The sequence below is a fragment of the Gallus gallus genome, chromosome 3, assembly GCF_016699485.2.
Source record: "Gallus gallus isolate bGalGal1 chromosome 3, bGalGal1.mat.broiler.GRCg7b, whole genome shotgun sequence".
Lineage (NCBI taxonomy): Eukaryota > Metazoa > Chordata > Aves > Galliformes > Phasianidae > Gallus > Gallus gallus.
The window spans coordinates 51,765,785-51,791,260 of NC_052534.1; the positions used below are offsets into that span (position 1 = coordinate 51,765,785).

At 39.0% G+C, this 25,476-nt stretch overlaps 1 protein-coding gene across 3 annotated transcripts in view; it reads left to right on the plus strand.

Annotated features, from left to right (window-relative positions):
* The window catches only part of SYTL3 (synaptotagmin like 3), a 29,838-nt gene that overhangs the window by 1,711 nt on the left and 2,651 nt on the right, over positions 1-25,476 (plus strand). Inside the window, exons 2-14 of one of the 3 annotated variants that reach the window (XM_040698460.2) lie at positions 2,022-2,259; positions 2,368-2,919; positions 4,318-4,533; positions 7,707-7,771; positions 10,234-10,285; positions 11,652-11,718; positions 12,310-12,382; positions 15,668-15,792; positions 17,993-18,136; positions 20,880-21,058; positions 22,556-22,658; positions 24,518-24,688; positions 24,891-25,005. In XM_040698460.2, the coding sequence (XP_040554394.1) occupies positions 2,810-2,919; positions 4,318-4,533; positions 7,707-7,771; positions 10,234-10,285; positions 11,652-11,718; positions 12,310-12,382; positions 15,668-15,792; positions 17,993-18,136; positions 20,880-21,058; positions 22,556-22,658; positions 24,518-24,688; positions 24,891-25,005 (1,420 nt within the window). In that variant the 5' untranslated portion in view covers positions 2,022-2,259; positions 2,368-2,809. Of the gene's footprint in view, positions 1-2,021; positions 2,920-4,317; positions 4,534-7,706; positions 7,772-10,233; positions 10,286-11,651; positions 11,719-12,309; positions 12,383-15,667; positions 15,793-17,992; positions 18,137-20,879; positions 21,059-22,555; positions 22,659-24,517; positions 24,689-24,890; positions 25,006-25,476 lie in introns of all 3 variants that reach the window. The other 2 variants (XM_040698459.2, XM_015284210.4) reach the window with 2 other exon arrangements.

Sequence of the window (25,476 nt, forward strand, 5' to 3'; positions counted from 1 at the left end):
TTATTCTCTGTAGCATATGGTGATCTTGCCTAGCAGTGAGCCAGGGAGGCTTTTTGTCTCTGCACAGCGCAGATGCTGTTAGACACAGGGCTGCTGGCACTTCTCTCTGCAGTAGATCTGTTCTGCTTTTTGGTGTCAGAAGATGATCCTAGCCCCTTTTGGTTCTCTGATGGTGGCAGGAGATTCAGTGCTGAAAAGACCTATCACTGTGGATGGAATTGGAGGTCTACCAATAGACCAGCTGGTGTGAGTGGTGATGTTTGTGGTGTCACTAACGGACTGAGGTCGTAAGTCTTTTTGAGGAATCTTGCTGTTCCTCCTGGAGAGCATAGCTGTGGGAATGGCTATGTGGAAAGAAGGAAGGCTGCAAACTATTCCTTCCCTTGTGCTGTTTAGATTTGTATAGGCTTGAACAGCTGAAAATATAGTTCTTAAAAAATAAATTGAGTCTCTAAGATTCTGTGTGCCTTTAATTATTATTATTATTATTATTTGTAAAGATGTCATTTGAAATCCATTTTCCGATATAGACTTGAAATATGGAAAGCTTTCTCCTTTTCTGTGGAGGAGGAGTTGGGTCCTTTTTTATTGAAGAGTTTGGAAGGGATACCAAGCAATGACTATTTCTGTGCTTTCTTAAGAGCTGTTGTTGCTCCTAGTAGCTGTTGCACACTGGGGTGTTCTTAGTAGCTCAGTAAGACCTTGTGTATTTTCATTAGGATCTCTGGAGCAGTTTTATTTGATGTCCCCCCTACCAATGGCTGTCATGAATTTACATGCTTATTCTGATGTTTCAGCAGGATATTCTGATGACTTTGTAAATACACCAGCCTTGGGGCTTTCTATAAAGTCACAGCTTTTGGATGCTGTGATGGCTGTTTCACTGCCCTGTGTGATGCAGAGCTCCCCGAGTTTGTGCTGACTGCTCTTTCAGATTGTACTGACTTAAACAGCATCAAAGGCTCTAAGCATCTGTCAATCCTTGGTCATATCCTTGAGGTGAAAGATTAAAGCAGGTGAAGGCAGTGGGGGCCTTTGAAAACAGCATGTTAAAAAATTGCTTTTTAGGTTTCAACTGAGTAATATCCTGTGAAAATGCACTTGGTAAGGAAACAAAATGTGATTATGCCTATCTCTGTCTCTTTTGTTTCCACAGGAAGCCAGGCTTTTTCTTTTTTAACACTTCTGTGAAACGCTTTGCCCTTTTGGTGTCTGTTGAAGAACGTCATTAAAAAAATATAAAATAATGGGATGCATTCTGTTTGTAGCAGTGGAAGTTATTACCCGCCTTTTTTGCTTGTGTGAAAGCACACAGTTCAGTTGTGGCAAGCTGTATGTAAACTAATTCCCTGTGGCTTCAAAAATTCCTTGTCACTCATACGGCTGAAGGTCTTTCTTTTAACCTGAAAACTCTCATAATGCTTTAAAATAATGTGCCATTTGGTTGGGTTCTCAGCTGAAATGTGTCAGTGAAATACCTCTAACTGCTACCGTGAAGTTCTCCCCTTCTGCCCTAGTGGAAAATCTGACTGTATTTAGCTCACATGACGTTTAGAACACTTGACTTGTTTTCACACATGCATCTTTAATATTTGGTGTTTTGTAACTGCAACGCACTTACGTTTGCTGTAATATGCACTAAACAGTAATATTAAAACCGAATATAGAGTGTTAGCTAAGTTGGATTGAAGAATAACTTTGTCTACTTTGCTACGTTAAAATTTTGTTATCTTTAGGTAGGAGTTCTACAGAAATGAAGGTCAGAGAATATATCCAAACCACATTTGTGAATCTGTTTTGATTTTTATACGTCTCATATGTTTGTGCGTTAATATCATGTTTGGTGCAAAAATGGTCAGTGCACCGAGCTACAAAAAAATACGTATCTTAACGTTCTGGTGTTTGTGTGTATTAACAAAGATAATGTCATTATTGTGTGAAAAATGTCTTATCTAGGCTTAACAGAAGTCAGGTTATTGATAGAAATGACTCTTAGAGGATCTTTCCCATCTTTCTTACAGGCTTGTGTTGTTTTGTCTTTTCAGTAAGATGAGATTAGAAAGGAGGATTTGCCTCAACCAATGTGACTCTTCCTGTCATGGGGCCTGTGCTGGAAACAAATTTGGGCTGCTTTATTGGTTGTTTCGTACCGACTGCCTGAAAAACATGGAGATTCATAGCAGAGCGTGTTACATCGAGGCTTTCTGAAGAATTAGGCTGTCTTAAAATCTCTCGTGTATCTGGATTTGTTCATGAAAGGTCTTGAGTACAGCAAAATGTGTTCTGCAGAGTTATCACTCAAATACTATTGAAATCACTTAAAGAAACGAGGAGAAGGGATAATGAAACATTATTTTTTCTGTCTAGATCCTGAAGTTCCTAATCTACAAGACCAAGTGAAGCAAACCATTCTCCCAAATCCTTTGTGCTGGCTGTCAGTGAATTCTCCCTCCACTTGGTGGCAGTTAAAGCCATACCTGGGACCTTGCTGCAAGCTCTCATCCCTTTTGGAACCACTCTGCAGAGAGCAAGTTCTTTGATGTGAAAAAGTCAAGGCTGCTGTAATCTTGCTGTTCATATTCCCTGGGTAGCAGAGACACTTAAATGATGCCTTGAGTGAAGACAGACACAGTTATTTTTTTCTTCAAGAGCGTGACGCAGCAAAACCTATCACCAATGAAGTAAGAAGACAGACAACACTTGATAAACACTCAGATCTCTTAAGAGCCCCTTTATATTCTCTAACGTAGCATCCATTGTTTTGGATGTGGTAGAGCAGTAAGTCAGGAGTTGTGAAGTTTGGGGAAAAATGGCCTGTGAATTTAATCTAAACTTCCTTAAGGAATTGGAGCGAGAGGCTGTTCTGGAAGTCCTGTACCGTGACCAGAGGGTGAGAAAAACAGAGGAAGAAAGAATAAGGTACTTGCCTTTCCTCTTTTCGTGTATTTCTGTTCTTTTTCTTTCTCAGGAGTGCTCTTCTTCCTCTTTGCTGTCATTCCCAATGTATTCCTTCTTTTGTTTCTTGTTAGCTGGTAAGTTTTAATTTTGTGGGAAAACTGGGAGTTAAACAGAGCCTCTTGGATTTATCTTGCTATTGACTACATTAAAGATGAGCAAATACTGTTCAGGGAATAATCTACTTAGTGAACTTTACGTAACATTCACAGACAGTTCAGCTGGTGCCTCTATTTCTTCCCCAGTGAAGGCTTTATGACGTTCTTATTATCACGTTCCTACATATGCCTGAATAGCCCTGATAATGCAGAACACATTCAGACCTGTGGCTGGCTAATTTAACCTCTTTTGAGCCAGGACTGAAGTTAAGGACTGTCAGATACCTCCTTACTGTGCTGAATCCATCTCTGCTCCTTCTCATATACAGCAGATAACAAGAGCACTGCACTTTCTCAGTGGATGTTGATGGGTGTCATTGGTTAGAAAAAGGATTCTGTGTAATTATTTCACATTGTACAAGTATCCCACTTGTAAGGGATAAAGGATAATCCTTCAGCAGTTCATTTGCTTTGTATTAAGGATTGTGTAAGGATTTCCTTGTAGCTTGCTTTGCCACGTTGCTTCCTCATGTAGAACATGGTATTTCTATTGCCAAGTTAGAAGGTTTTAGTCTCTTCATAAATTATAGACACATAAACTTTGTTTACAGCAAACATTTATGTAAGTATCACTGGGCTTGTTAAATGGTTATGAAAAGTAAGTAAAGGGTTATTAAAAATCTGAATTGATTAGAAAGTAATTGACACCTATTGGTGATGTAGCTAACTATTAGCAGATCTTGTCTCTTGTTGCTTGTTATGGAAACAAGGTTAATGGAAGGCAGAGCTTTAGATGTTTAGGTCAGATGTGGTTTTTGTTTAACCTTCAGGAGACACATTTGTTACTACTATTTGATTCTTTTAAGCAAGTAATCTTAATATAACAACAACAGATTGTAATATCATCAATAAACATCATCAAAAGGGAGCACAGTTTAGCCTAAATTTTTGTATGTGAGCATGTGATCACTTGTACACATAATTTCAGTGTCCTGTCCTGAGTGGGTAAAGTTGATGTGAACGGAACCGTATTTGTATTAGGCTGTTATTCTATATGCACCTTTGTGGTTGCATGTATAGTGCAAAAAATACACAGAATCACAGAGTGCACTATGTGTATGGATGCCTTCAGACAGCACTCACAATAAGGTCACACTTAAGGAAATATCTCCGACTGGTAGTGATGTTGTGCAACCAGGTCATCAGCTTGTAACTCGCATTGTTGCTTTTTTTTCCTTCTTTCCTTTTTGACCTGGATGATTAGGAAACTGAAAATGCAGCTGCACCAGCTTCGATGGAAAGGGGCAAGAAATGTAAGCTACGAATACCAGGAGAGGTCTTGTGCTCGCTGCCAGAAATCCCTTGGATTGCTGATGAACAGAGGTGCAGTGTGCAATGGGTGCAGTCATCGAGTGTGCTCTGAATGCCGTGTCTGCCTGAATCCCTCCCTTTGGAAATGCACTGTTTGTTATGCTCATGGGTAAGAAATGTTAATGGTTTTGGGAAGTTATTGATTACACTGGTTTGGTTTACGTTGGCTTTTTTTAAACTTTAAAGTATTTAAACTGGACGCTCACTGTTTTTGTGTGTATTTATTGCTTTAAACAGATAATAAACCAAAGCCTTCAGCAGAAAGAGTGAATATGTTAGGTGAAGACCCAGAGGAATTAATAGGAATCTTGCCCTGTGCTTTATGGAGTCAGAAGTCCTTTCCTCCATTTACCAAAATGCATCTTCAGAGTAGGCCAGAGGTGGTGTCGTCTCTTGCAAAGATGTTAATTGCAGAAAACAGAACAGTCTTAGTATCTGGACTCTAGATGGCACTCTAGTCAATACATGTCCCCGAGTCAATACTGAAGTGGTGCATCATGATGGGTTCCACACAGGATAGCAATTCTTGATCGTTATTATTTTTTCTTCTGGGTTGTTTTTTTTTGTTGTTGTTACTTGTTTGTTTTGCCTCATACTACCAAGATGAGGAACCTGGATGAATGAATAGTGTGAAATCATGTTATATATGTATTTAAGATTATTAACAACTTCTGCTTTTTATCAGGAACTGCTTAAACGTGGTCGGTCAGAGCAGAGATCCAAGTTTGGTTACTCTGAAACTGTTATTTACTTATTTTGCTCTGTTGCCTTTGTTTTGTTTTCCTGGGAAAAGGAAATAATCTTTCTTTTACTGTATTGGTACTGTTTTTATATCAAAACACTCCATCGCAGTCCCTTCTATTAATCAGAATCTTCCTAAATCAAATGGTTTACTTATATTCTCACCATGGATTGAAAAAGAAATCAATGATCTATAAGTAAAGAGAAAGTCTTGAAAAAGAGTCAACAGCTCTGTTGGTTGATACAAATCCCTGTATGAAGGGTGAGCATTTGGGTGAAATTTTACTATATGCCAACACAAGAGTAATGCTCCACCTCACTCCCTCTTAAGATATCAAAATGAGGTTTAAATAATGCCTGAGAAATGTGAGAGAAGGTATTAGTCATAAACTGAATGAATTTCTAATTGCAGTTTGAAGTCACTTTCTGTGTTCTGGTAAAGGTCTGTAAACTATCACTGAAAAGGTGCTCTCTGAATCCTCAGTGTATTTTGCAGTTTACACAGAAGATAGATAAATCAACCCCTCCTGTATTCAGTACAAAGCAATTGCTAAATTTTGATGTGTGTTTCACTGTCTGTGCTTAATGCTATGAACCCTAGAAATAGAGGTTAAAAAATTAACTTTATGTATCCCTGTCTTGGTTTGCCCCTCTTCCCCACTTTCTCTTTTTATTTCTAAATTAGCTTCCAGTTATTTGGTGGCTACAGTGGAAATCCCCTCTAGATAGCATCTAGTTACCAAAGTGCCTCATTATACTACTGTGCATCCTTAACTATTTCATAAGGTTGTCCAGACATTTAATGGTCAAACTGGGAAAGCATTGTCTAAATGGGTTAGAATATATTCTGACTTTTTATGAGGAAGTTTTATTTTTTTGTTTTGCTGATACAGAGGGATTCTTCTATGAATTTTGCATTATAGCAAAAAAAAAAAAAAAAAAAAAAACAGAATTTACATCTGATCTTATTTAATCCTGGTGCAGAGTTCATTCAAATAGTCTCCTTCAGTTACCTCCAGTGTGCTTTGTATCAAGGCTGCAAATCTTAGAGAATGCAGCTGTGTGGTAAGTACTAATCAGCACCTCCTGCTTATTCTGGTGAGGGAGAAGCAATGACTAAGAAATGGAAGTGCTGATTTTTTTTCAAATCCTGAGTGACCATAATTTTAAATCTCGGTTACCACAAGAGTAAATCTTTCCTGAGCCAAACATCAGCAGCAGCACTACCGAGAACCTTTCCTAGAGGCTAATGCTACAGTCCTAGACCCCAGATTATTTTGGCCATCTGACTTTATTTCTTGTCCATTTAATGCTGAGTGGCAACAGGAGATCTCTGCAGCTTCAAAATTGATGTACTTCATAGAACTGACTGAAAATACCAAGGCAGGTAGTGCTTGCACTGGGGTCGAGAGGGCTGAATCCATTCTGTGCCACCTCTTCCTTCATGTACCTAGAGAGTACAGCAGAGTATGGAATGGTTGGTCCAGGGATTTTGTTTCCTGGCTTCTATGGATGTCAGTATAGCTCGTGTTTAGAGATTTTTGCTTTTCTATGGAGGCAAGCCCCTACATCAACTTACTGTCTGTACATTGGTTGCCAATTTCAAGGAAGTTTGGCAGAGGGGATGGTAACAGAGATCTTGATTTCAAAGAAGGAAAGTTAACGACTGGGTAGAAAATAAAGTTTACCAATACTTGCACTGAGGAAACTTTTTCAGTGGAACTTCATCCTGTAATAAGCATCCCAAAATCCATGTGGACCTGAGAGGTATGGTATGGCCTAACATCTTGGAAGACATTTAGATGAGAATTTGTACTGTAAGGCTCCAGAGGATCCTCAGTTAAATATTTTTTTTCCTTTTTAATAATGGATGTGTTCACATTGCAGACTTTGTCTAGTTCAGTTGGAAACTACACAACGCAAGAGTCAAACCTGCTGAAATTCTGCTCTTGACAGCTATTCAATCTGACATAATTTTATATATACTAATCATTATCTTTCTAATACTGTGATCCATGTATCTATGAATCACACTGCCATCACTGATATTAGCCTCTTCAAAATGAAGAGAAATGGGCCACGAATCCATCATTCTACTATAGAAGTGAAGAAGGACTTTTTTCCCCTCTTCAGGGTTGTTGAATTCAGTGTGTACTTCCTAGTAACTATCCTTAGTTGTGCTCAGGAGCATATCCTGTCATTGATTCTTTTCCCCATCTTACCAGGCTGCACGAGAGCCTGAAGCTGTATTGCAAATTGTCTGTATAAGCTGGAATGGACCTAGGGCTCCTGGCTTCACATCAATGCCTAGAGCAGAACTGATTGCTTTTGGTGAGCTTTCTACATAGCAAAAATGAGGAGAATAAGAAACAAGAGAGAAGTCATTTGTTTGCAAATCCACAGCAAAGTCAGTCGATGTGAGCAGTCATGAAATGTTAGCTTTCTGGTAGGATTAATTAGGACTGTTGAGTTGTTTAAGTGGTTAGAGAAATGCACTTCTTGGAAAATGTTGATTCAAATGTCTTTTTCTTGTGTTTTCAGAGATGTGAAAGTAAAGGCTGGTGAATGGTTCTTTGAGGAACGAGCAAAGAAATATCCAGATGAAGGTAATCACTGGAACAATCCGTGCTGTGCAGTTTGTAGCCCTCATCTAAGTGAAACACAGAATGTAGTCTACCGGTGTATTTAGTGCTTCAAACATTTGGTGGAAGATCTCTCAGGCATTACCTTGCTTTGTTTGTCTATACGCTCAATGAAGCATAAACACAAGCTAGCAGGAAATGCTTGGAAGTATAATTTAGTTTGTGTGAGTAATGAAAATAAGAAAATTATTGGCCATACTGATGTGACTTGATGAGCACATCAGGCTACTAAGAAATACAATGACACATGAAATAAATATGGAACTGTTAAAATCTGTGTGCAGGAAAGAAATGATCTTGCATCCACTGTTTGTCGAAGTTAGAACTCTGATTATTTTCACTAAGTTCCATTCCATCATTCCTTGAAAGTCTGAAATAAAGAAATAGATATAGCTATAAATCAACAGAGGGCTACAAACACCAACTGTTTCTTTACTTTCAGCCAGCTGTGTGATTGCCTTCTGTTCAGTCTTTTCAGTGTGATTTAAAAATACAGTGCACTGAAAGAAATTGTAGAGGATGTGGATGGACTGCCCTATGGCAAATGTGATTCACAAACCAAGGGGCTGTTCATCTTCATTTTTTGCCAACAATAACTAGTAAGGTGGAAAGGATTACCTTCATCTTTCCTTGAAGCTCCGCTTCAGATAGGTGGCTGTTTCCCTTTGTGCCTGACTATTCCTTCATATTACAGTTTCATTTCCAGCACTGTATCTTATCTAGATTTAAGAACTGCTCATAAAAAGAAAAGTGCTGGACCTTGAATATCTCTTGCAAGACCTGAATTGAAAGAAATTGATAAATGGAAGAATATAATCAGGCAAATTTCGAGTAGTATTATCTAAGACCATTTCTGATTTTAAAGGATTAGTTGACTGGTTGTTTAAAGCACGGTTGTATTCTGTGTCCATTATTAGTAATTTTCCCTCATATTCTTTTCAGCAAGTCTGTAGCTGGTAATTTTAACAATCAGTTGGGAAATCTTATATTTTTCTTAGAAATACACCTGATATTGCAAGATACTGAATGTCCCTCTCTCTAGTAAATGAGTTTTCACCTTGCATTGTCAAAGCTTTATGGGTGCTTTGAAGCATTTTGCTTAGTTAGCCCAACAGTAATGCTGTTGAAGTTACAAAATTCTAAGGATGTACGAGGTAAGCCTTTAGGGCACAGTAAGTTTTGTTTGCTTCCTATAACTAGACCAGCTGCTGTAGTTAAACGCGTTAACAAACGGGAACCTTTCCAACAGCTGCTTAGTTATGTATCCTTCAGGCCTTGAGAGACAGTGCCCCCTCTTGGTTGGATGATTAAACCCGAGTGAAGCATTCTCTATCAACTGAGTTTGTTGCAGTGAATTTTCTCACGTTGCAGAATAATATTTAAAAAAAGTTGTATCTGAACTGCTTTCTATTGATTTGGTGTAACTTCTACCTAAAAATCATGTTTCTGTGAAAGCGATAGGTTGCCTTTACTGACTGGTCAGTTAAGAGTCTAAGGAATCACTTAATGTTACAACAAATCAAGATACTACTTATTAATAATAGAGCATTAAATCTGGAGTTCTGTTTGACATTTGTGACATCAGTAAGTTGGTTATTGTTCCTACCACCACCAGAATGTGTTACTTACCTGTAAGGAATGTGATTAATTAAGTTTTCAGCAAAGCCTGGATCACATGATACTATTCTGCATTGCTATTATTAGGAATGATTGGTGATTAAAACCACTCCAGTGGCGTTTGTTGCATGCATTTAGCCATTCTTTCTGTTTGTGATCGCTCAGGAGCAAACTGCGTTTCTGTGAGCCTTCATTGTTTGTGCCTGGTGGAGCGCTTGTTCCAGGCTGTTCTTAACATCATGTGGTTGCCGACCTGAAGAATGTGACATGGTTGCTATTTCCCCATGGGGAGGGAAAGGGTTTTGTGTATGTTTGTGAGCTAGTCATACATCATGCAGTTCTCTAGTAGGGAAGGTGAAAGAAATTGTCATAAGATGCAAGAAATTACCACGTGCCTAATCTTGCAATACATCTTAAAGCTTAACCTAATGTTTGAATGCTGTGGTTTAGGTACGTTTTCATGCACCACCAGCCTCCTCAGGAGGCTGAGGGCACTTGGCAACTTCAAGTAGTGGGCCCATTGGCATCCCTATGTGATTGTCCTCAGGGTTTGTGAAGAGCGTCTCTGAATGCACCACCTGAAAAAGGAGAAGGTGAAATTGCAATGAAATTTGTGTGATAGGAGAGATTTGTGTGTTGCCTTGCACGTATGTTGATTTATGAGATGGGGATTGATTTAATGTACGTTTGCATGTACACAAACTCCTGTAAATGTAGGCTATTTCCTGAAAATACACTGACTTATAGAAAGTGCTATGTAGGCACTAATAACTGCTGTTGTTGCTAAGTGACTTTTTTCTCCTTCACAGGCAGACATGAAACAGCTGGTGCAAAGCTCTTGAAATCTTATCAGAAACTGAGGTAATACTCATAAAAGGACAAATGTTCTGAGGACGCTAAGACTTTGCATAGGAAGTATAGCTGATTTATAACACGTGATATCACTTAGTATTTTTTTATGATAAAGAACAGATTTGGGTATCTTTGGAGTACAAATGATAAAAATATAGGAAAAAGTGTGCACTATTATCCCTTGGCAACCCATAGGAAGGGTCTCAAGTTCAGAGAAGAGTACAGTTTTTAGAGTAATAGTTTCTTATTGATTGGAAATGAAGGAATGTGTGCTATTTTTGTTAGATTTACTTATATCTTTCGTATACCTATTTTGCTCATTGTTCAGATTTTACCCACTTTTAATAATTCTTGTCTCTCATCTTTTAGGTATAAAAGCAATAAGGTTTATATTTGCCCAACGGCAGTTTTTGCTGCTTTGATAGCTTTAGAATGAATATGGGACAAGACGCTCTATATTCAGGAGGATTCGGGATATTCCCCTCTACTTTATGCTAAATAATAAATTGATGATTTGAGGCCTAAGCATGAGCATGCTCAAATTATCACCAGTGATATATAATGGAATAACAGTCTATTTAAAGTGGTATAGTAGAAAATCAATCCTATTCTTTTTTTAATTATTATTATTTTTAAGCAAGATACAAAGTGGTTATGTCAATTTTGACAACTACCTTGCAAAGCATAGATGCATGAGACAAACTCTTATAGATAGCTAGATATGATCCTAATCAGGGCTGCATAAGGAGTTACCTTTACCTTTCACATATGCTGTATGTAGGGAATCAAAAGGAAGTTTGCTAGCTGCCTTTCGGGTCTGCGATTGTGCTGTGAGAACAGGCTGGAGTCAGATTTTTAAGTATTTATTTATTTACAGACCCAGGGCTATTTACAACAGATGAAATGGCTGGAATGCTGTAAAAGGTCTCAAACAGCCCTGAACACAGGCAAGGAAGGATCCTTATAGTACTGTAAATAAAGATAACTGCTTTCTGAAAACATATCTGAAAGAAAAATGGGGCATGTAGCACAGGAATTGCATTTCAGCACTTGGAACGCAGATTGCAGTGCTGCCAGCCAAAAAGAAGTCTAGAAAATCTATCCTAATTACATATTTCTTATGATATTAAGTTGACAGTTCTGCCTAGAGCAGCTCATGATTGATGAGAAAGAAAGGCAGACCTAATTCAGTCTGTCTTTGTAAGAATTCTTATAAACACAGGCAAAAAGCCTGTCCTGCAGCAGAACCTAGATCTTCAGATTTTACAGGAAAGGCAGGTAATGAAGATAAGGTGCTGAGCGTGTATTTAGCTTATTTTTCAATGTGTTAGCATGAGATATTAACTTTTGCACTGTTTGTCTCTTAACCTTCTAGTAAAATTTCTGTTGTACCTCCAACTCCACCTCCTTACACTGAATCCACAGCAGGAAGTAACATGAAGGTAAATATACGTATGTGCAAAATATACTTAGATATTCATGCACCTCCCACGGTTCTATTCATATGTAAAGGCCAGCTAAAGAAATGCAGTAAGCAGTGATAACTGCTGTAACATCATACTGCCATGTAAATGTTACCTTATGTTGGTTTCTTTCCCCCTCATGCTGCATGAGCATAGTAGTAGAAAGGTTAGAGTCTATCATGAGACATATTTTCAATTCAATTCCCATTTTTGAGGGAAGTAATTAATGTCCTCTACTTCATGCTTGCATCTGGAGTACTGTATCTGAGTTTTGGGTTCTTCACTGAAGAAAAGATGTTGATAAACTGGGAGAATGTTTTAGCAGAGAGGCACCAAGAAAGCTGAGGCTCGAGCGCTTGTCCTCTAGAGAAAAGCTGCTGGACCCAAACTTGTTCAGCCTGGGGCAGAGATGGCTTTAGTGGATCCTGTAGTGACCTCTTTACCACCTGTTGGCTGGAGGTTAGCAAGGTAACAAAGCTGGGCTCTTCTCAGCAGTACATGGCAGGAGAAGGAAACTGTATAACAGCAAAAACTTTGTGCTTTCTAACTGTTGGACCTTTCCATTTGCAGGAGCTTGGACAGTCTAAAAGTTTTAATAAATCTGTGGAAAACTTGTTTTTGTCTCTCACAACACATATAAAAAGTAAGTAGCTTTCACTGCTTGTGTACTCTAGGATAACACTGTTGAGTATTTCAATTTTTTGTCCCAATTGTTGGCTGTGAGATAGTTATAAGCAATGGATACTGACTAATCGCCTATTGCCAAGACTGAGCCAGTCAGAAAAATAAAACAGTAAGCTATGTTACCAACCAAGAGTGCTTTCCTTATAAAGATGTAAAAAGACTGCATAAAGTTATTTTTAAGTTTACTGGATGTTCAGATGGAGTACCTTTAACTCAAGTTAGTGCAGAGTAATAGCTCCTTTCTACTGTAGTGATCTTCCTGTTAACTGACAGAAAGAAGATTCTATGAAAGAACCTGTCATGTAATTAGAACATACTACTTTCTTTCTCTGTCATTTTTCTAGAGAACTTCCCTTCTCTCAGTCTGTCCAGACGTTTCTGTTTGTATGTTTCCAGTATGTGCTTCTAAAAACCAGCCAGTTCCAACAACTTTGTTCACCCTGATACTTTTATTTCCTTCCATTCCTTTATGCTGCTCCCTGTTCTTTAGGGTGCAAACTATGTACATACCTCTATGCAGTGGGGGCAGCCTGCCTTTGTGATGAAGGTATTAAAGGCTTCAATGACCACAGGGAAAATACCTCTGAATTTTTTTGGAGGTTACAGGAGCTTGCGAATTTGCATGCGTTTGAATCAACCTTAGTATTTTCCACTAACTTCATTTTTGACAACTCAAATATAAGATTAGATCTCAATAAATTTGGTTTTAGTATCTTTCTACTTTTCCTCCAAATTCTTATCTTAGCCACTGTGCGCAATTTCCTCTTCCATCCATCAAAAAGGCCTGTTCTGTTTTCCCATAACTACACAAATTTCACATATCTCTGTGAACACGTACTAAAGCTATGCCGAGATACGGTATCTGTTTCTCCTGAACAGAAGTGTGGTGGAGGATATCATAGGATGTTTTGTTCCTGGAACCGTGTGGCTAAGGCAGCACTAAACTGAATGTGAATTAATATACCCTGCTTTCTGATAGTTTACAGCCTTTTTGTATCCCACAGTTACCATACTGCAGTCCAAAACCCCATCAGGACCACAGCAAGTTATTTTAATGGTTCACTTCTAAAAGGAAGGTCCTACTCCCCCACATCTTTCCTCTGTTGCGTATCTGACGTTGTGTTGCCATCGCTTAACCTGAGTTAACCAGTGTTTCTGGACCTCTCTGGAAGCCAATTAAAAGAGCAGACCACTAACCTAGACAAAACAAATGGGTGCTTCTCTGCTGGTTTATTGAGTTAAATTGGCTGAAGTTAGGGTGCATAAGTTGGAGCCCACACAACAGAGGGTGCTGGACCCGTGTGGCCATGAGCCAGGGAGGGAAGAGCAGCAATTACAGAGTGTGGGGGGGTGGCAGCAGGTTGTTAGGTCAGATCAGCTGTATCTGAAACTCTACGCAATCGATGTCATCTTCAGTTAGGACAAGATCCTTTTAATTTGTGAGAAAATAACAGCCTGTTACAATCCCTAAAATCAATAATTAAAGTGTATGGAAACTCTAATAGAGGGGAGGACTTGGGTTCCCTGACTGAAGAAACTAGCTTTTTCAGATAGCGTGGCCTCTCAGTAAAACCTGGTCCTGTGCTCATAAATGCTTTCAGTTATTAGTATCTAAAGTTAGCACTCTGTATCTTAATTAGATAGAAATGTCTTGGGTTTGCAGAGGTTTTTATACACCCAGCTCTTATGTATTGCAGTAAAAAAAAAAACCAAACCTGGAGAGCCTATTTCTGAACCTACCTCTGATTTTATCACTGGAGCCAATGTTTGTGTATGTCTGAGAGCAATATGAACAAAAGATTAGCATGTGCAGCTCAATGCCTCAATTGTACAGTCTGCTCATGATGATGTTACCTCCTGTTCTGGCATGGCTTGGCAGCAACAGGAGTTTATAATGGTTACTGTTTGGTGGATGTAAAATGAATTGCTGGGTGTAATTTTACTTGCAGTGCAAAACTGCTCTTGGAACAACGTTCCCATCATGCTAACCGTTTGGGTAGAAATGCCAAAGGAGAAACAGACCTAAAAAATAAAGATGCTTTTTTTCCCCCCCTGATAACCTGTTTCTTAACATGCTCATTTTAAGAGAGTGTGAGGCAAGCTTTTGTTCAACTACTTAGACCGTATTTACTCTTGGATCTCTCACTCCAGTCTCTTTTATACTCTCTGTTCCCACTGTGTACCTAAAAACCTGATTTCACTTGCAGCTGGAGATGACTTCATTGAGCTTACTTATACATATGGCACACGATCCCTTAATGATGCATGGAGTACAATAAATATCTGACAACTAATTGCTGCTAAGGACGAAACTAATCCAAAGTGGCTTTAAAAATCACACTTAAGAGTGCCATTATTTTTGAGTACCATATTGACATACTGTTTGCTGTCTGAGGTTCCTCCACAGAGATTTGTGTTATGGGAGGAACATTTATTTCTTGAGGATGAAGTAGATGTGATAGCTGTTTCATGTACCACTTCAAAGTTATTAATTCTTCATGAGAAACTATCTAGGATTTATGACAGAATGTCTGCTGCTATGCCTACCGATTTTAATCTCCAGAAATTGCAAATGACTGCTGCCCTTCCCTTTAAATGAAGCTCTGACGATACCCTGAGGAATTAGAAACAAAAAGTGATGCGCCAAACATCAAATTGTCCCATAGATTTATTTGACAATTTGAAGATGTAGTTGAATTAGCACTTGTGTGTGGATGTCAGCTTATCCTCATAAGTAGTGTTATTGAACGCAACAAGGGCTACTTCTGTTCTTGAAATTACATGTGACTTGGGATCAGAGTACGCAATCTCTTGTTCATGTTTTGAATTAATTTCTGAATATTTTTCAATGTCTCTGCTTTCTGATTTCCGTTGTCATGTCACTGTATGTTGTTATAATGATCTTACTTTTATCCAAACCAAAATACTTTGCAAATCAAACGGTATATAGGAACTGTAGTAGCTATTTCTGTTAGAAAACTGTATTTGATAGCATGAAACGATTTCTTGCAGTAGCTGTAATGAAAGGAAGCCAAGTCTGTATGTTCTGGTTAAAGTAGCAGAAAAGATTCAGGCAAGCAAATCATAATTAGACAAAATGGGTTCAGTACATGCCATCCCATTTGTTTCTCATTAGGAGTTCTGTAGCAAAACTGCAGGATAAAAGTTTGAAAGTTCCATTCTTTGTCTTTAAAAGATTGCTAGGAGTGTTTGTTCTAGTAACTTCTTTTCGTATTCGTTTCAGAAATCTCAAAGTCCCAGAATGATATGGCTGACAGAAGTCTGCTGACAACAGATTATGGGCATAATGTGGAAAGAAGGAGGCAAAGGAGGAGCCAGTCTGACACTGCCATCAACATTACAAGCAGGGTATCCAAGCTGTTGTACACAAACTCTAGCTGCAAGAGCTGTTTCAGGAGTGGAATTTAAGAATCGTGACTTACACACAGGGATTTTACTTTTATTTATGAGCAGGGCTTTAGTTGGTATCACTAACTGTGGCCAGAACTCTGATTCCTCACATGATTTTTGACTGAGTCTCCACACTTGGTCTCAGCCCAGCTCTGAAATGTTAACTAGGATTTTACAAAGACCATCATGTAGGGAAAGGATGGGTTGCTTTTCTCTCAGGTGCTCACAGCCTGTGTTGGGACTAACTGACATCTGCTCTGTGGGGCTGTTAGACTGTGCAGAAGTTCTGTTTTTGTCCAGGGTTGCCTCATGCCAGGTGCAGAATCCGGCATTTACCCTTACTAACATGCCAGAAAGTACTTTCATTTTCAGAGAATTAACTGAAAGAATTTTTTTTCCCCTGGAGATTATGCACATTTCTCTTAGGAATGACCGGGAAATAATAAATGCAGCTGCCCTTTTGATTATGTAGGGTATAAGATGGGGGCACCACTTCAGTCTCAAGAGCAAGATCTGTTTCTCATGTAAGGTTTCCATATTTGTAGTGTGCTCTGAGCTTGATTCCTTTAGATTAATGTTGAAAGGGATTGCAGTTAATTCAATTATAGAACAACAACAAAAAAATGCAATCTCAACCACTGCCAGCAAGCTTAGAGACTGAAATTTGGAAGTTAATTGAATAGCATTTTCTTTAGCCTCCAACTATCAGCTCCTTAAGTTCATTAGCTGAATTTAAGGAATTAGGTTCTATCATACTTAACTCACTGGGAGAACTAACAGAAATTTGCAGGCTTTAGAAGCTGTTTGTGGTATGTTTGTACCTGTGGGTTACTGCTCCTGTGACAGCAGATGTGTGCTGCTGCAGAGTTAGGGCTGGATGCAAATCTGGCTTATGATCTGATGCTAAACTTAAGCACTGGTATTTATTTTGCATTGTCAGTCACTTATTTTCCACTTAACAGAGAGGTCTTTCTGATTCAACAGAAGCTAAAATACAGCACGAAGCAGTTTGTTTTGGTTAGGGAGTGAAACTGGTGTTTCAGATTCTTAAAAACCAGGAGAAAATCTCACTGCTGAGAAATACCATGTTTTGGGGTTTTCTTTTTGAGTCTATATCCTGGATACATTTTCTGTCTTTTTCCTTCTTGCAAGGAAACTTAATGAATTCTTGCATTCGTTTTTAAGGTACAGGGGTTATTACACATAACAATTTCTGTGTGTTATAATAACAGCGTACTGCTTTGGATTTTCTACATCCTGTTTTTCACAAGCAGTCTCAATGTATTACCTGTCTCCTCTGCTGTTCTCATTCTTCAGTGCTTTCTGCTGGTGGTGCAAGGAGAGGTTCCCAGGTCTGTTTTTCTTCATGCAAATAAGCCCTTCTCCTTTTGTTGATTCAGTCACACTCTCATCTTTCTAGTCTTATGGGTAATCCTTGTCATACAGTTGTTTTCTTAGATTCTAACTCTACAATTTCTCTGTCTTCCTGCCCTTCATTCTGTTAACTCTGTTATTTGTAACAGCGGTGGCTGAAGGTGTTCTGCCACTACGTTTCTTTATTTGCTACCAATCAGGGTTTCTGTGGGAAGAGTGTGAAAGGGAATGGTCTTAAAGTCAAGAAAAACTCAGATTTTTTTTTTCTATAATCAGAGCTAAATAAGTTGTCAGTCTGCTTTTATTTTCAGGTTTCTCTCAACCTACATTCATTCTTGCACAAATAGACGTGGCCATGTGTTGTGCATTTCATAAAATGCTATTTTTGTTTTCCTGGAGGCAAGATTGATTTATTTATTTTGCAAAATTACTGTTTTGTTAAAGACCAGTAAGGCCTTTTATTGATATATTACTACTCCTAGTATGTTATTTGCAGGCTGTGATTAGCAATTGCTGTGGTAGTGAACCATAGTGTAGCTGGCGGCGTGTTGATTTTAAGGAATTACAGATATAATGAATGCACTGCTAGCTGAAATGGGCATGTTGTAAGTCAACATTTAAATGAAGTTGCTTCATTTATCTTGGAAGTGTACCAGCTGTGTGACATTAATCAGTGTGAGTTGTAGCTATTGGCTTAATTTTGGGGTGATACCATTCTGAAGGAACTGAGGCTTTTTTCTTTAAAAAAAGAAAAACCCAAAATGAATTGTTGAATCTCTTATAGAAGAAAAGTGCACCCAGTCTTCAAGATCTCTTCTACGGGGCTCAAAATGATAGTGAAATTCTTACCAAAAGGAATTGCAAGCAAGAGGAAGACATAACAACCAGTCCCACAAGTGATGCAGTTTTCTGTGATGGAAGGAAACATGTAAGTTTAAGTGTGAAACACAACAGAACAGTTACCAAATGGGGATTGATGTTAAAGCTAAGATATTGATAAGATATTTATATTACAAAATGTAAGAATTTTACTTGAGTTTCTTTCTAATAAAATGGTTTTGACAAGGTCACTGTAGAAACACTGAACTACTGACAGCACAAGCCCAATAAAATTAATAACAGATAATTGGTAGATGGATATAACCATTAATAGTGAATCACTAATATATCAGGTTCCTCTGAATTTTGCAATTACAGCTAACATTCTTTCCATTTTGTGTTAGTGTTGAGATCCTGAACGTGATTCCTTCTAGACTAGTAGCTAGCTTTCTTTTCTTATAACTTCATTTAACAGAAGGGTTTTGTTATTCTGCAAGAGCTGTGGTAATGCAAATGTCAGTGGAAATTCAAATGTCAGAACGTTGGTGAATGAAGAGAAAGCTGGCAGTTAAGGAAGTCAGGGGAACAGTTGATAGGCTTAGAGGATGTTACTGAAACTTCCTCTGATGGAAGGCATTTTGAATACTGAAAATTACAGAGGAGGAAGCTAGTTGTAAATGAATTCAGTACATCCTTTAAAGTCTCTATGGTTAACCTTGGGAGCTAATTTCTATGCACTAGCGATGAGGTTAATCAGGGTGAAGTGTCCACAGAATCTGTGGCTGATCTTGTAAAGAAGAGAACTAAAATGGCTTTTGAGGAATCAAAATTAAACCAGCCTGCTCACTTCACAGAGGATAAAAAAACACAAGGATTCTGACTCTCTCTTCCTGTTTACTGAGGTGTGGAGGCTGAGGTGTTGCACTGACAAATGGATAATGCTTCTTTTGGGAGACGTTTGTGATTCTGGTGGCAGCCATTTGAACTAGGCTATGGACAACCACAACCCAGTTTCAATAGTAACATTCCTCTTATGGGTTAATGTTTGTTGTTGATGACTGCTCCATGAAAATATGTCTTCTAAATCATAATATGATATTCTTTCCAGTCATGCCAGCAAGATTGCAATACATGGCTCATTGCTAAGTCCTTGTTTACAAAGCAGAAGTATTAGTGATATCTGCACTGATTGAATATATGTGATTCCTGACCAGGTGGGAGATGGCGTTCAACCCAAATATCATTAATCAGAATAACTATCCAGGTTTTATGAATAAGAGGGCCTGTGGAATAAATTTTGGGTCACTTATGTAGAACTTCTAATAAGATACGTGAGATAGGAATGCACACAGATTTCTTTTTTCTTTTTTTTTTAGTGAAAGGTTTTTGTGGAAAATAAATATATTTTGGTCAGAAGAATAGAACTATTCTATGTCAGGATATAAAAGAGCAGAATTGAACAAAGCTGCAAAGGAGATTGCACTGATACACATCCTGTGGTGAGAGCAACATTACGTGCAACTAGCATCAGGTCACAGCAGCCCTAGCACTTGTGACTTCCTTAATAAGCACTCTGGTCCTTGTTTCATCAGGTTTGAGCTTATAAGATTGAGTTGATAGCTTCTTTAAGTAAGCTGTTGCCATGAATATTAAAATGACTATTTGGCAAGCTGCGCATCTGCAGCACTGATGAGAACATTTCGGCAGGAGCGTCTGCTCAGAAGAAAGATCTGATCTTATAAACGCTGCTCTGCAGTCTTAGCTGCTGGGTTGTGCAATGCAGAACTCCTTGGTTAACCGATCCTGTGTGGGTTGGTGTTGTTTTTCAGAAGGAGGAGTGGTCTAATGCAGAGATATTAGCAATCTAGGGCGATGTTACTGTGAGATTAATCCCAACAACAAGCTTGTCTTCGTGACATGTGATGTGTAAAAAGATGCTAGAGCGTATTTTGAAGAGTACCATTACAGGTGAATGGAGACCAAATTATTTTGACCCAGCTGACAGTTTGTTACAGTGAAGTCTGAATAGCACTAGCAAGTCACACGTCTGTGCTGGCCACAGAAAAGGCTGTAGTCTTCCTATTCATTTCAGTGTCATGGTCTCCGTAAATGCTAGAAATGAATACTATTTATATATCTGGATGGAGAGCATCCAAACCTTTGCCCCGTAGGCGCATGTAGATGAAAGGAGAACAAAGTGGCTGAGGTGAGCCAGAAAACACCTCCCTCATGCACTAACCTGTGACAGCTGGATGTCTTCGTATATTAATATTTCTTGAGCAATCTGCTGCAGTCAGCCATTTCTTTATGGAACTGGGTGATCTTCTAGAGTGTCTACTGGTTGTGCATTGATGCTGTTTTTTCCTTTCAGATCTAATAGAACCTAGCATCTCAGCAGCGATGCTGTAAGCATCAATAGCAGTCTAGTTCTGTAATCTGTGTGTTTGTAAATTTCAGAGATTTTTCTGTAACTATCACTGGTGGACAGAACTCTCTTCCTTTCAGGTACTTAGCCCATTTTATGATGGGAAACCACGTAGCAGTTTTACTGGGAGACGATTTCTAGATCTAGAAGGAAAGAAAGTACTAAGGAAGTTCTTTCTTAGCTGTGAGTTAATGGAGTTAGAATAGTGAGTAGTAGAGTAGTGAGTTTAATAGAGCAGTAGAATTGTGATTAGTTATAATTTTCAGGGCTCCTATGGAAGCAATCAAGTGACTTTTATACATGTTACCTGGAATCTTCACGATTTCCAATAGCTATGTAGTCAAGGTAGTAATGATGTTTGAGGGAAATAAAAGTCTCGTTCTCCTAGATCTGAAGCTACTTTTCTGAAACATTTGTCTTTTCTTAGGGGAGTTTGTATAGTCTCAACAGCACTTGCACTGAATACGGCAACTTTGGCAAAGCAAACGTGACAGGAGAAATAGAGTTTGCCATAAGATACATCTTCAAAGCTTGCATCTTAGAAATTTGCATCAGGGGATGCAAGAATCTGGCTTATGGAGAGGAGAAGAAGAAAAAATGTAATCCGTAAGTATTCTGTAGAGAAGGAGGAAAAAAAACAGGATGTTTTGCTTATCATTTCAAAGGTACTTACATAGGCTGTAATTGAAATGGATTAATATATGATGGTGTGTGCTGTATTAAGACTTTCAGAAGGTCCAATACGTATCTGCACTTTTTACCTCTCTACACTGGAAAGCACACGTTTCATATTAGCACTTCTTGTTCTCACAAATTTCTGCTGTTAATTGTCTCTGTCCCTGCCTGTGAGCAGGCAGTTGGTTATCTGTGTCGCTGATGAGCACCTTTGGATCTTGACAGTGGCAGTTTAGATAGTTCTAGCTATTAAGTTGTGCTTGCAAAATTAATACACACATGGCTAAAATACGAGACAGAAAATTGAAAGGTGAGTCATGTTACTAATTTATCTACTGACTCAGTGTGGGTTACTGCCACACACATCAACTGCACACACAGACTACTTCTGTGCTTCCACCTTCCTCATCATTAAGAATGGAAATTTCAGATACTGCAGCACTTCTTAAAACTTAAAGGTGGTTAATAATTATGTACTGCCACAAGTAGTAGTATGCTTACTTCTGTGGATAAAATAATGATTGTTTGGACAGTTAAGCCTTGGTGATTTGTTTGTTTGTTACTAAATGATCTCTGACCGTGCAGTAATCATTTGTAGAAAATCATCAAGCAGAATACTTAACTACATATTCTTGTCCCTGCTGTCACATGATTGCAGTCACCTTCACTCAGAAGGAATGTGGCTTTGCATATCTTGTGGAGAAAGCTCATAAAGATGAGCTTGGTGAGGAAAAGAACCTTGCTGAAAGAGCAACTCACCGTGCAGAACTGTGGGAGTGCTTCAGGAGTGGGTCGAAGTTCTTTAAGTCCCCTGGTGATTTAACAAGGCAAACAGTTGCAGGAAGCCTGGAAAGTTATATGGGAAGAGCTGTGCAGTGAACATGATGTTCTGTAGTGGTATATATTCATGTATTTATCTTGGTTTCCAAGCCAGGGCAAAAAGTACAGTCGGTGCACTCGACAGAAAAAGACAAAAACAACCAACAAACTCATAAGTTGTGTTTAAAACCTGTTGAATTGTTTATCTGGATGACTAGTTTGAAGTCTGTCTACTTAATTAAATTGATGTGGGGTGTTTTAGAAGCTAAAAGTTCTTATTCCTGTGTATTTTAAAAAGTAGTTTTAACTATGGATAGGTTTGGAAAGAATAGGGAATACTTTTAAGTTCTGCACTGATTATATGAGACTCTTAACTCTTGATTAATCAAGAGGCCATTTAAAAATGGCCATTTAAGAGGCCATTTAAAAATTACGTGATCTACACGTGGGTAAATGGTGTTGATGCTCGATGTTGGCTCAACTCAGCTTCCATAAGACTTTTTTTTAACTGTTTTTACTTGAATCAGCATTAAGGTGTTTTCAAACACGTTAGTTGCTCTTCTACTATCACCCCCTGGCCACTTTCTGTATGCCCTCTCTATTCCCAAGGTATGTCAAGGTTTATTTACTTCCTGATAAATCCTCTCGGAGTAAGCGGAAGACAGCTGTCAAAAAGAACACAGTGGATCCAGAATTTGATGAGACTTTGAAGGTACTGTTTGCAATTGTCTGCTGCTAAACATGATTTTCTATGGTAACGTCTCCTGTGATGTACAGTCCTGTGAGTTCAGAAATGTCCTGGTGGGTCAATTCTAGAAGTCAGTGACAGCAGCCATTAAAAAATGATGGATTTCTGTCTGCAAATGCTTTTGGAGTTACATTAGTAAATGGTGAACTCTCAGTTAAATCTGCTTTTGTGCATGAAAACGCTGAACAAATCTGTGTTGCTCTGGGATACCTTGTGGCAAAAGCAAAGTGTCTTATATAGTGACTTCCACGTACTTATTTGGTGTGTTCAGGAACTGAGTGCATTGCAGAGCAGAGTTAATTTTATGCTGCTATCCCTTTCAATTGGTACCCTTTTATGCAGTGTCCTTGGGAGCGTCTCTCTGCAGTTAGCTGAATGCTGACTGCATTCCACTTTGCTTTTTGTTGTCTGCTCCCTCTTCCCTGTGTGGCTGTTACCAGACTGTCTCTTTGGACTGTCTCATTTCAAACATTAGTAATCCCACCAGAGTACAGTGGGTATGATTTGAATTCATTAGTGCCTTACGCTACTACTTTAGCATCCTTGTAACAACGTTGTGTAGAACATAGAAGCCATTATTCTCATTTCACAGACATTTAATGAGATGTGAAGCTGAAGCCAAGTACTGTTGGCAGAGAGAGCTGAGATCAGTTTGGTTGTTTGCTGCTCCAGTTTTGTGCTCAGATCGCTATAAACCCCTCTTCTGTGTGCATCAGTGAGCTGCAGCAGCAAATAAGATGATGAGTTCTTCAGTAACACGTTGTAATAGACAGGAAATAAAATCGCTGGAGGGACAAGTTTATAATATTTCTCCTTGAACTACGTGCAAGTTTCAGCATGTCTGAATATCAGGGCTTAAGCTGGGAGAAGAAAGCACCTATCGTTGAAATACTTGGTTCTTACTTTGTAGTCCTTTTTCAGTGCCTGTGTAATGCAGAGCTGATAGGCAGTGAGAGCCATGCTGGAGCTGGCTGTGTGAACACTCAGGTTAGTTAAGTTAGAAATAGTTTAAACATACAGAAATGGTTGATTGAACATAGTGCCAGTGCAGATAAACTACACCAGAACGCCAAAATCCAACTCAGTGGTATCTCTGGCTGCAAATCCAGACACCTGCACTTAGGTGGCCGTGTTTTGTGAAGAGCACAGGTGCTCTCAGGAGCCACTGGAGTGATTCAAGGCTGTTTGTCCCATAGCCTACAGCCAGCTTATGATTCAGCACCTGAATGTTGGTAGCATTGCCTGCAGCCATGCCATCACTTCTGGCTTCCAGGTCACCTGTAGGTGGTATCGCGCTTACCAGTCCATTGTGGGTGTCTTAGATACCTAGCAACACCTCAAAGGGCTCTAACTATGCTTAGGGAGTAGATCAAGGCTTTAATGACAGGTCTCCTGAACTACTTCCTTGCTCATACTGACTGCACTGAGTACATTTCCACTGATCAGAATAGAAGTTTTAGACCTTTGTTAAGTGTCTTAATCTCGAACTGACCTCCAACTGTAGCAGTTAACTTGTACTGGGAGTGTAAAACAGAAAAAATAATCATTTAACAACAAAAAAAAATAGTCAAGAATGATTTAAAGATGTGGATTGATAATTAGCAGTGCAGGCCAGGCTATTTTTGGAATGTAGTTTTGCATTTGCATGGGACATTACTTTAGCATTTAAGGAGTGAGGTAACAGGTAAATTGCAAAGCACATTCAGACAGCATGTTTCTGTCTGCATCCAGGTGCCTTCAGCCATGCTTTAGTTGGGCTGCCTATGAGCATCCTGTGAACGTTCATCCTGTGCACTGCTTGTAAATGCTGTTTATCTTTCCAGTACAAGATTGAGAGCTCCCAGCTGGGAAGTCGGCAGCTTCAGATCTCTGTGTGGCACGCAGGAGCACTCAAGTACAGGGTGTTTCTGGGGGAAGTGGTGATTCCACTGGCAGCGTGGAGTTTTGAAGATAGCTCCATGGAGTCATTCAACTGGTACCAGCTCCAGTCCAAGGTGATGGTTAATTTGTGCTTAGTTGTGCCTTAAGAAGTGGATGTAATGATAGAAAGCTATGAAAGAGAACATCCTTCTCAGGTCACTGGGGGAGGAATGCTGTCAATCCAGCCCTCGAGTAAGACCTGCTACATATATAAATAGCTACGAGAATGATGTGGAATTGAATGTAACACTGATTTCTGCATGTCTCATTCTTCAGCATGAAAAGCCTGAAGATAATCTTATTCAATACAGTGGAGAACTCCTGGTGTCTGCAAGATTGTCGGTACCAGCCCAGTATAAAAATTTCCAGTTTGAAAGGTGGATGATGGAAGGTATAAAACATTTCAGTACGCATGAATCCCCTTGGCTAGAAAAGAATTGACACCAATGAAGAACTGAGAGTTGTCATGTGGAGTTTATAATGCAGTTTGCAGTATATTATATTTAATTTTTTTACAATCAAAACATTTGCCAGCTTCAACTTTGTTATTTTTAATGCCAGAAAAAAGGAACCATTGTAATGGTTGCAGTGTGATGCATTGAGATGTCTGGCAAGCTTGTGCTTATTGTGGTGTTGCTGGTAGACCTCACTCTGAAGGGGATGAAGTAGTTTCACCATCTGAAGTAGAGACAACCAATTTAGGAAAAAGGTGGAAGGGAACAGTTCCAAAGGTGCTGAACCAGCATCCTTGGCTTCCTCCTGTGGTCTCATTTTAGGGAGACTGTTTCACTTAAAAGATGTTAGGTTCAAAATGTGCAGTCAAGTTTCAGTTCTTGGTGATGGACGACTTGCACGGTACACT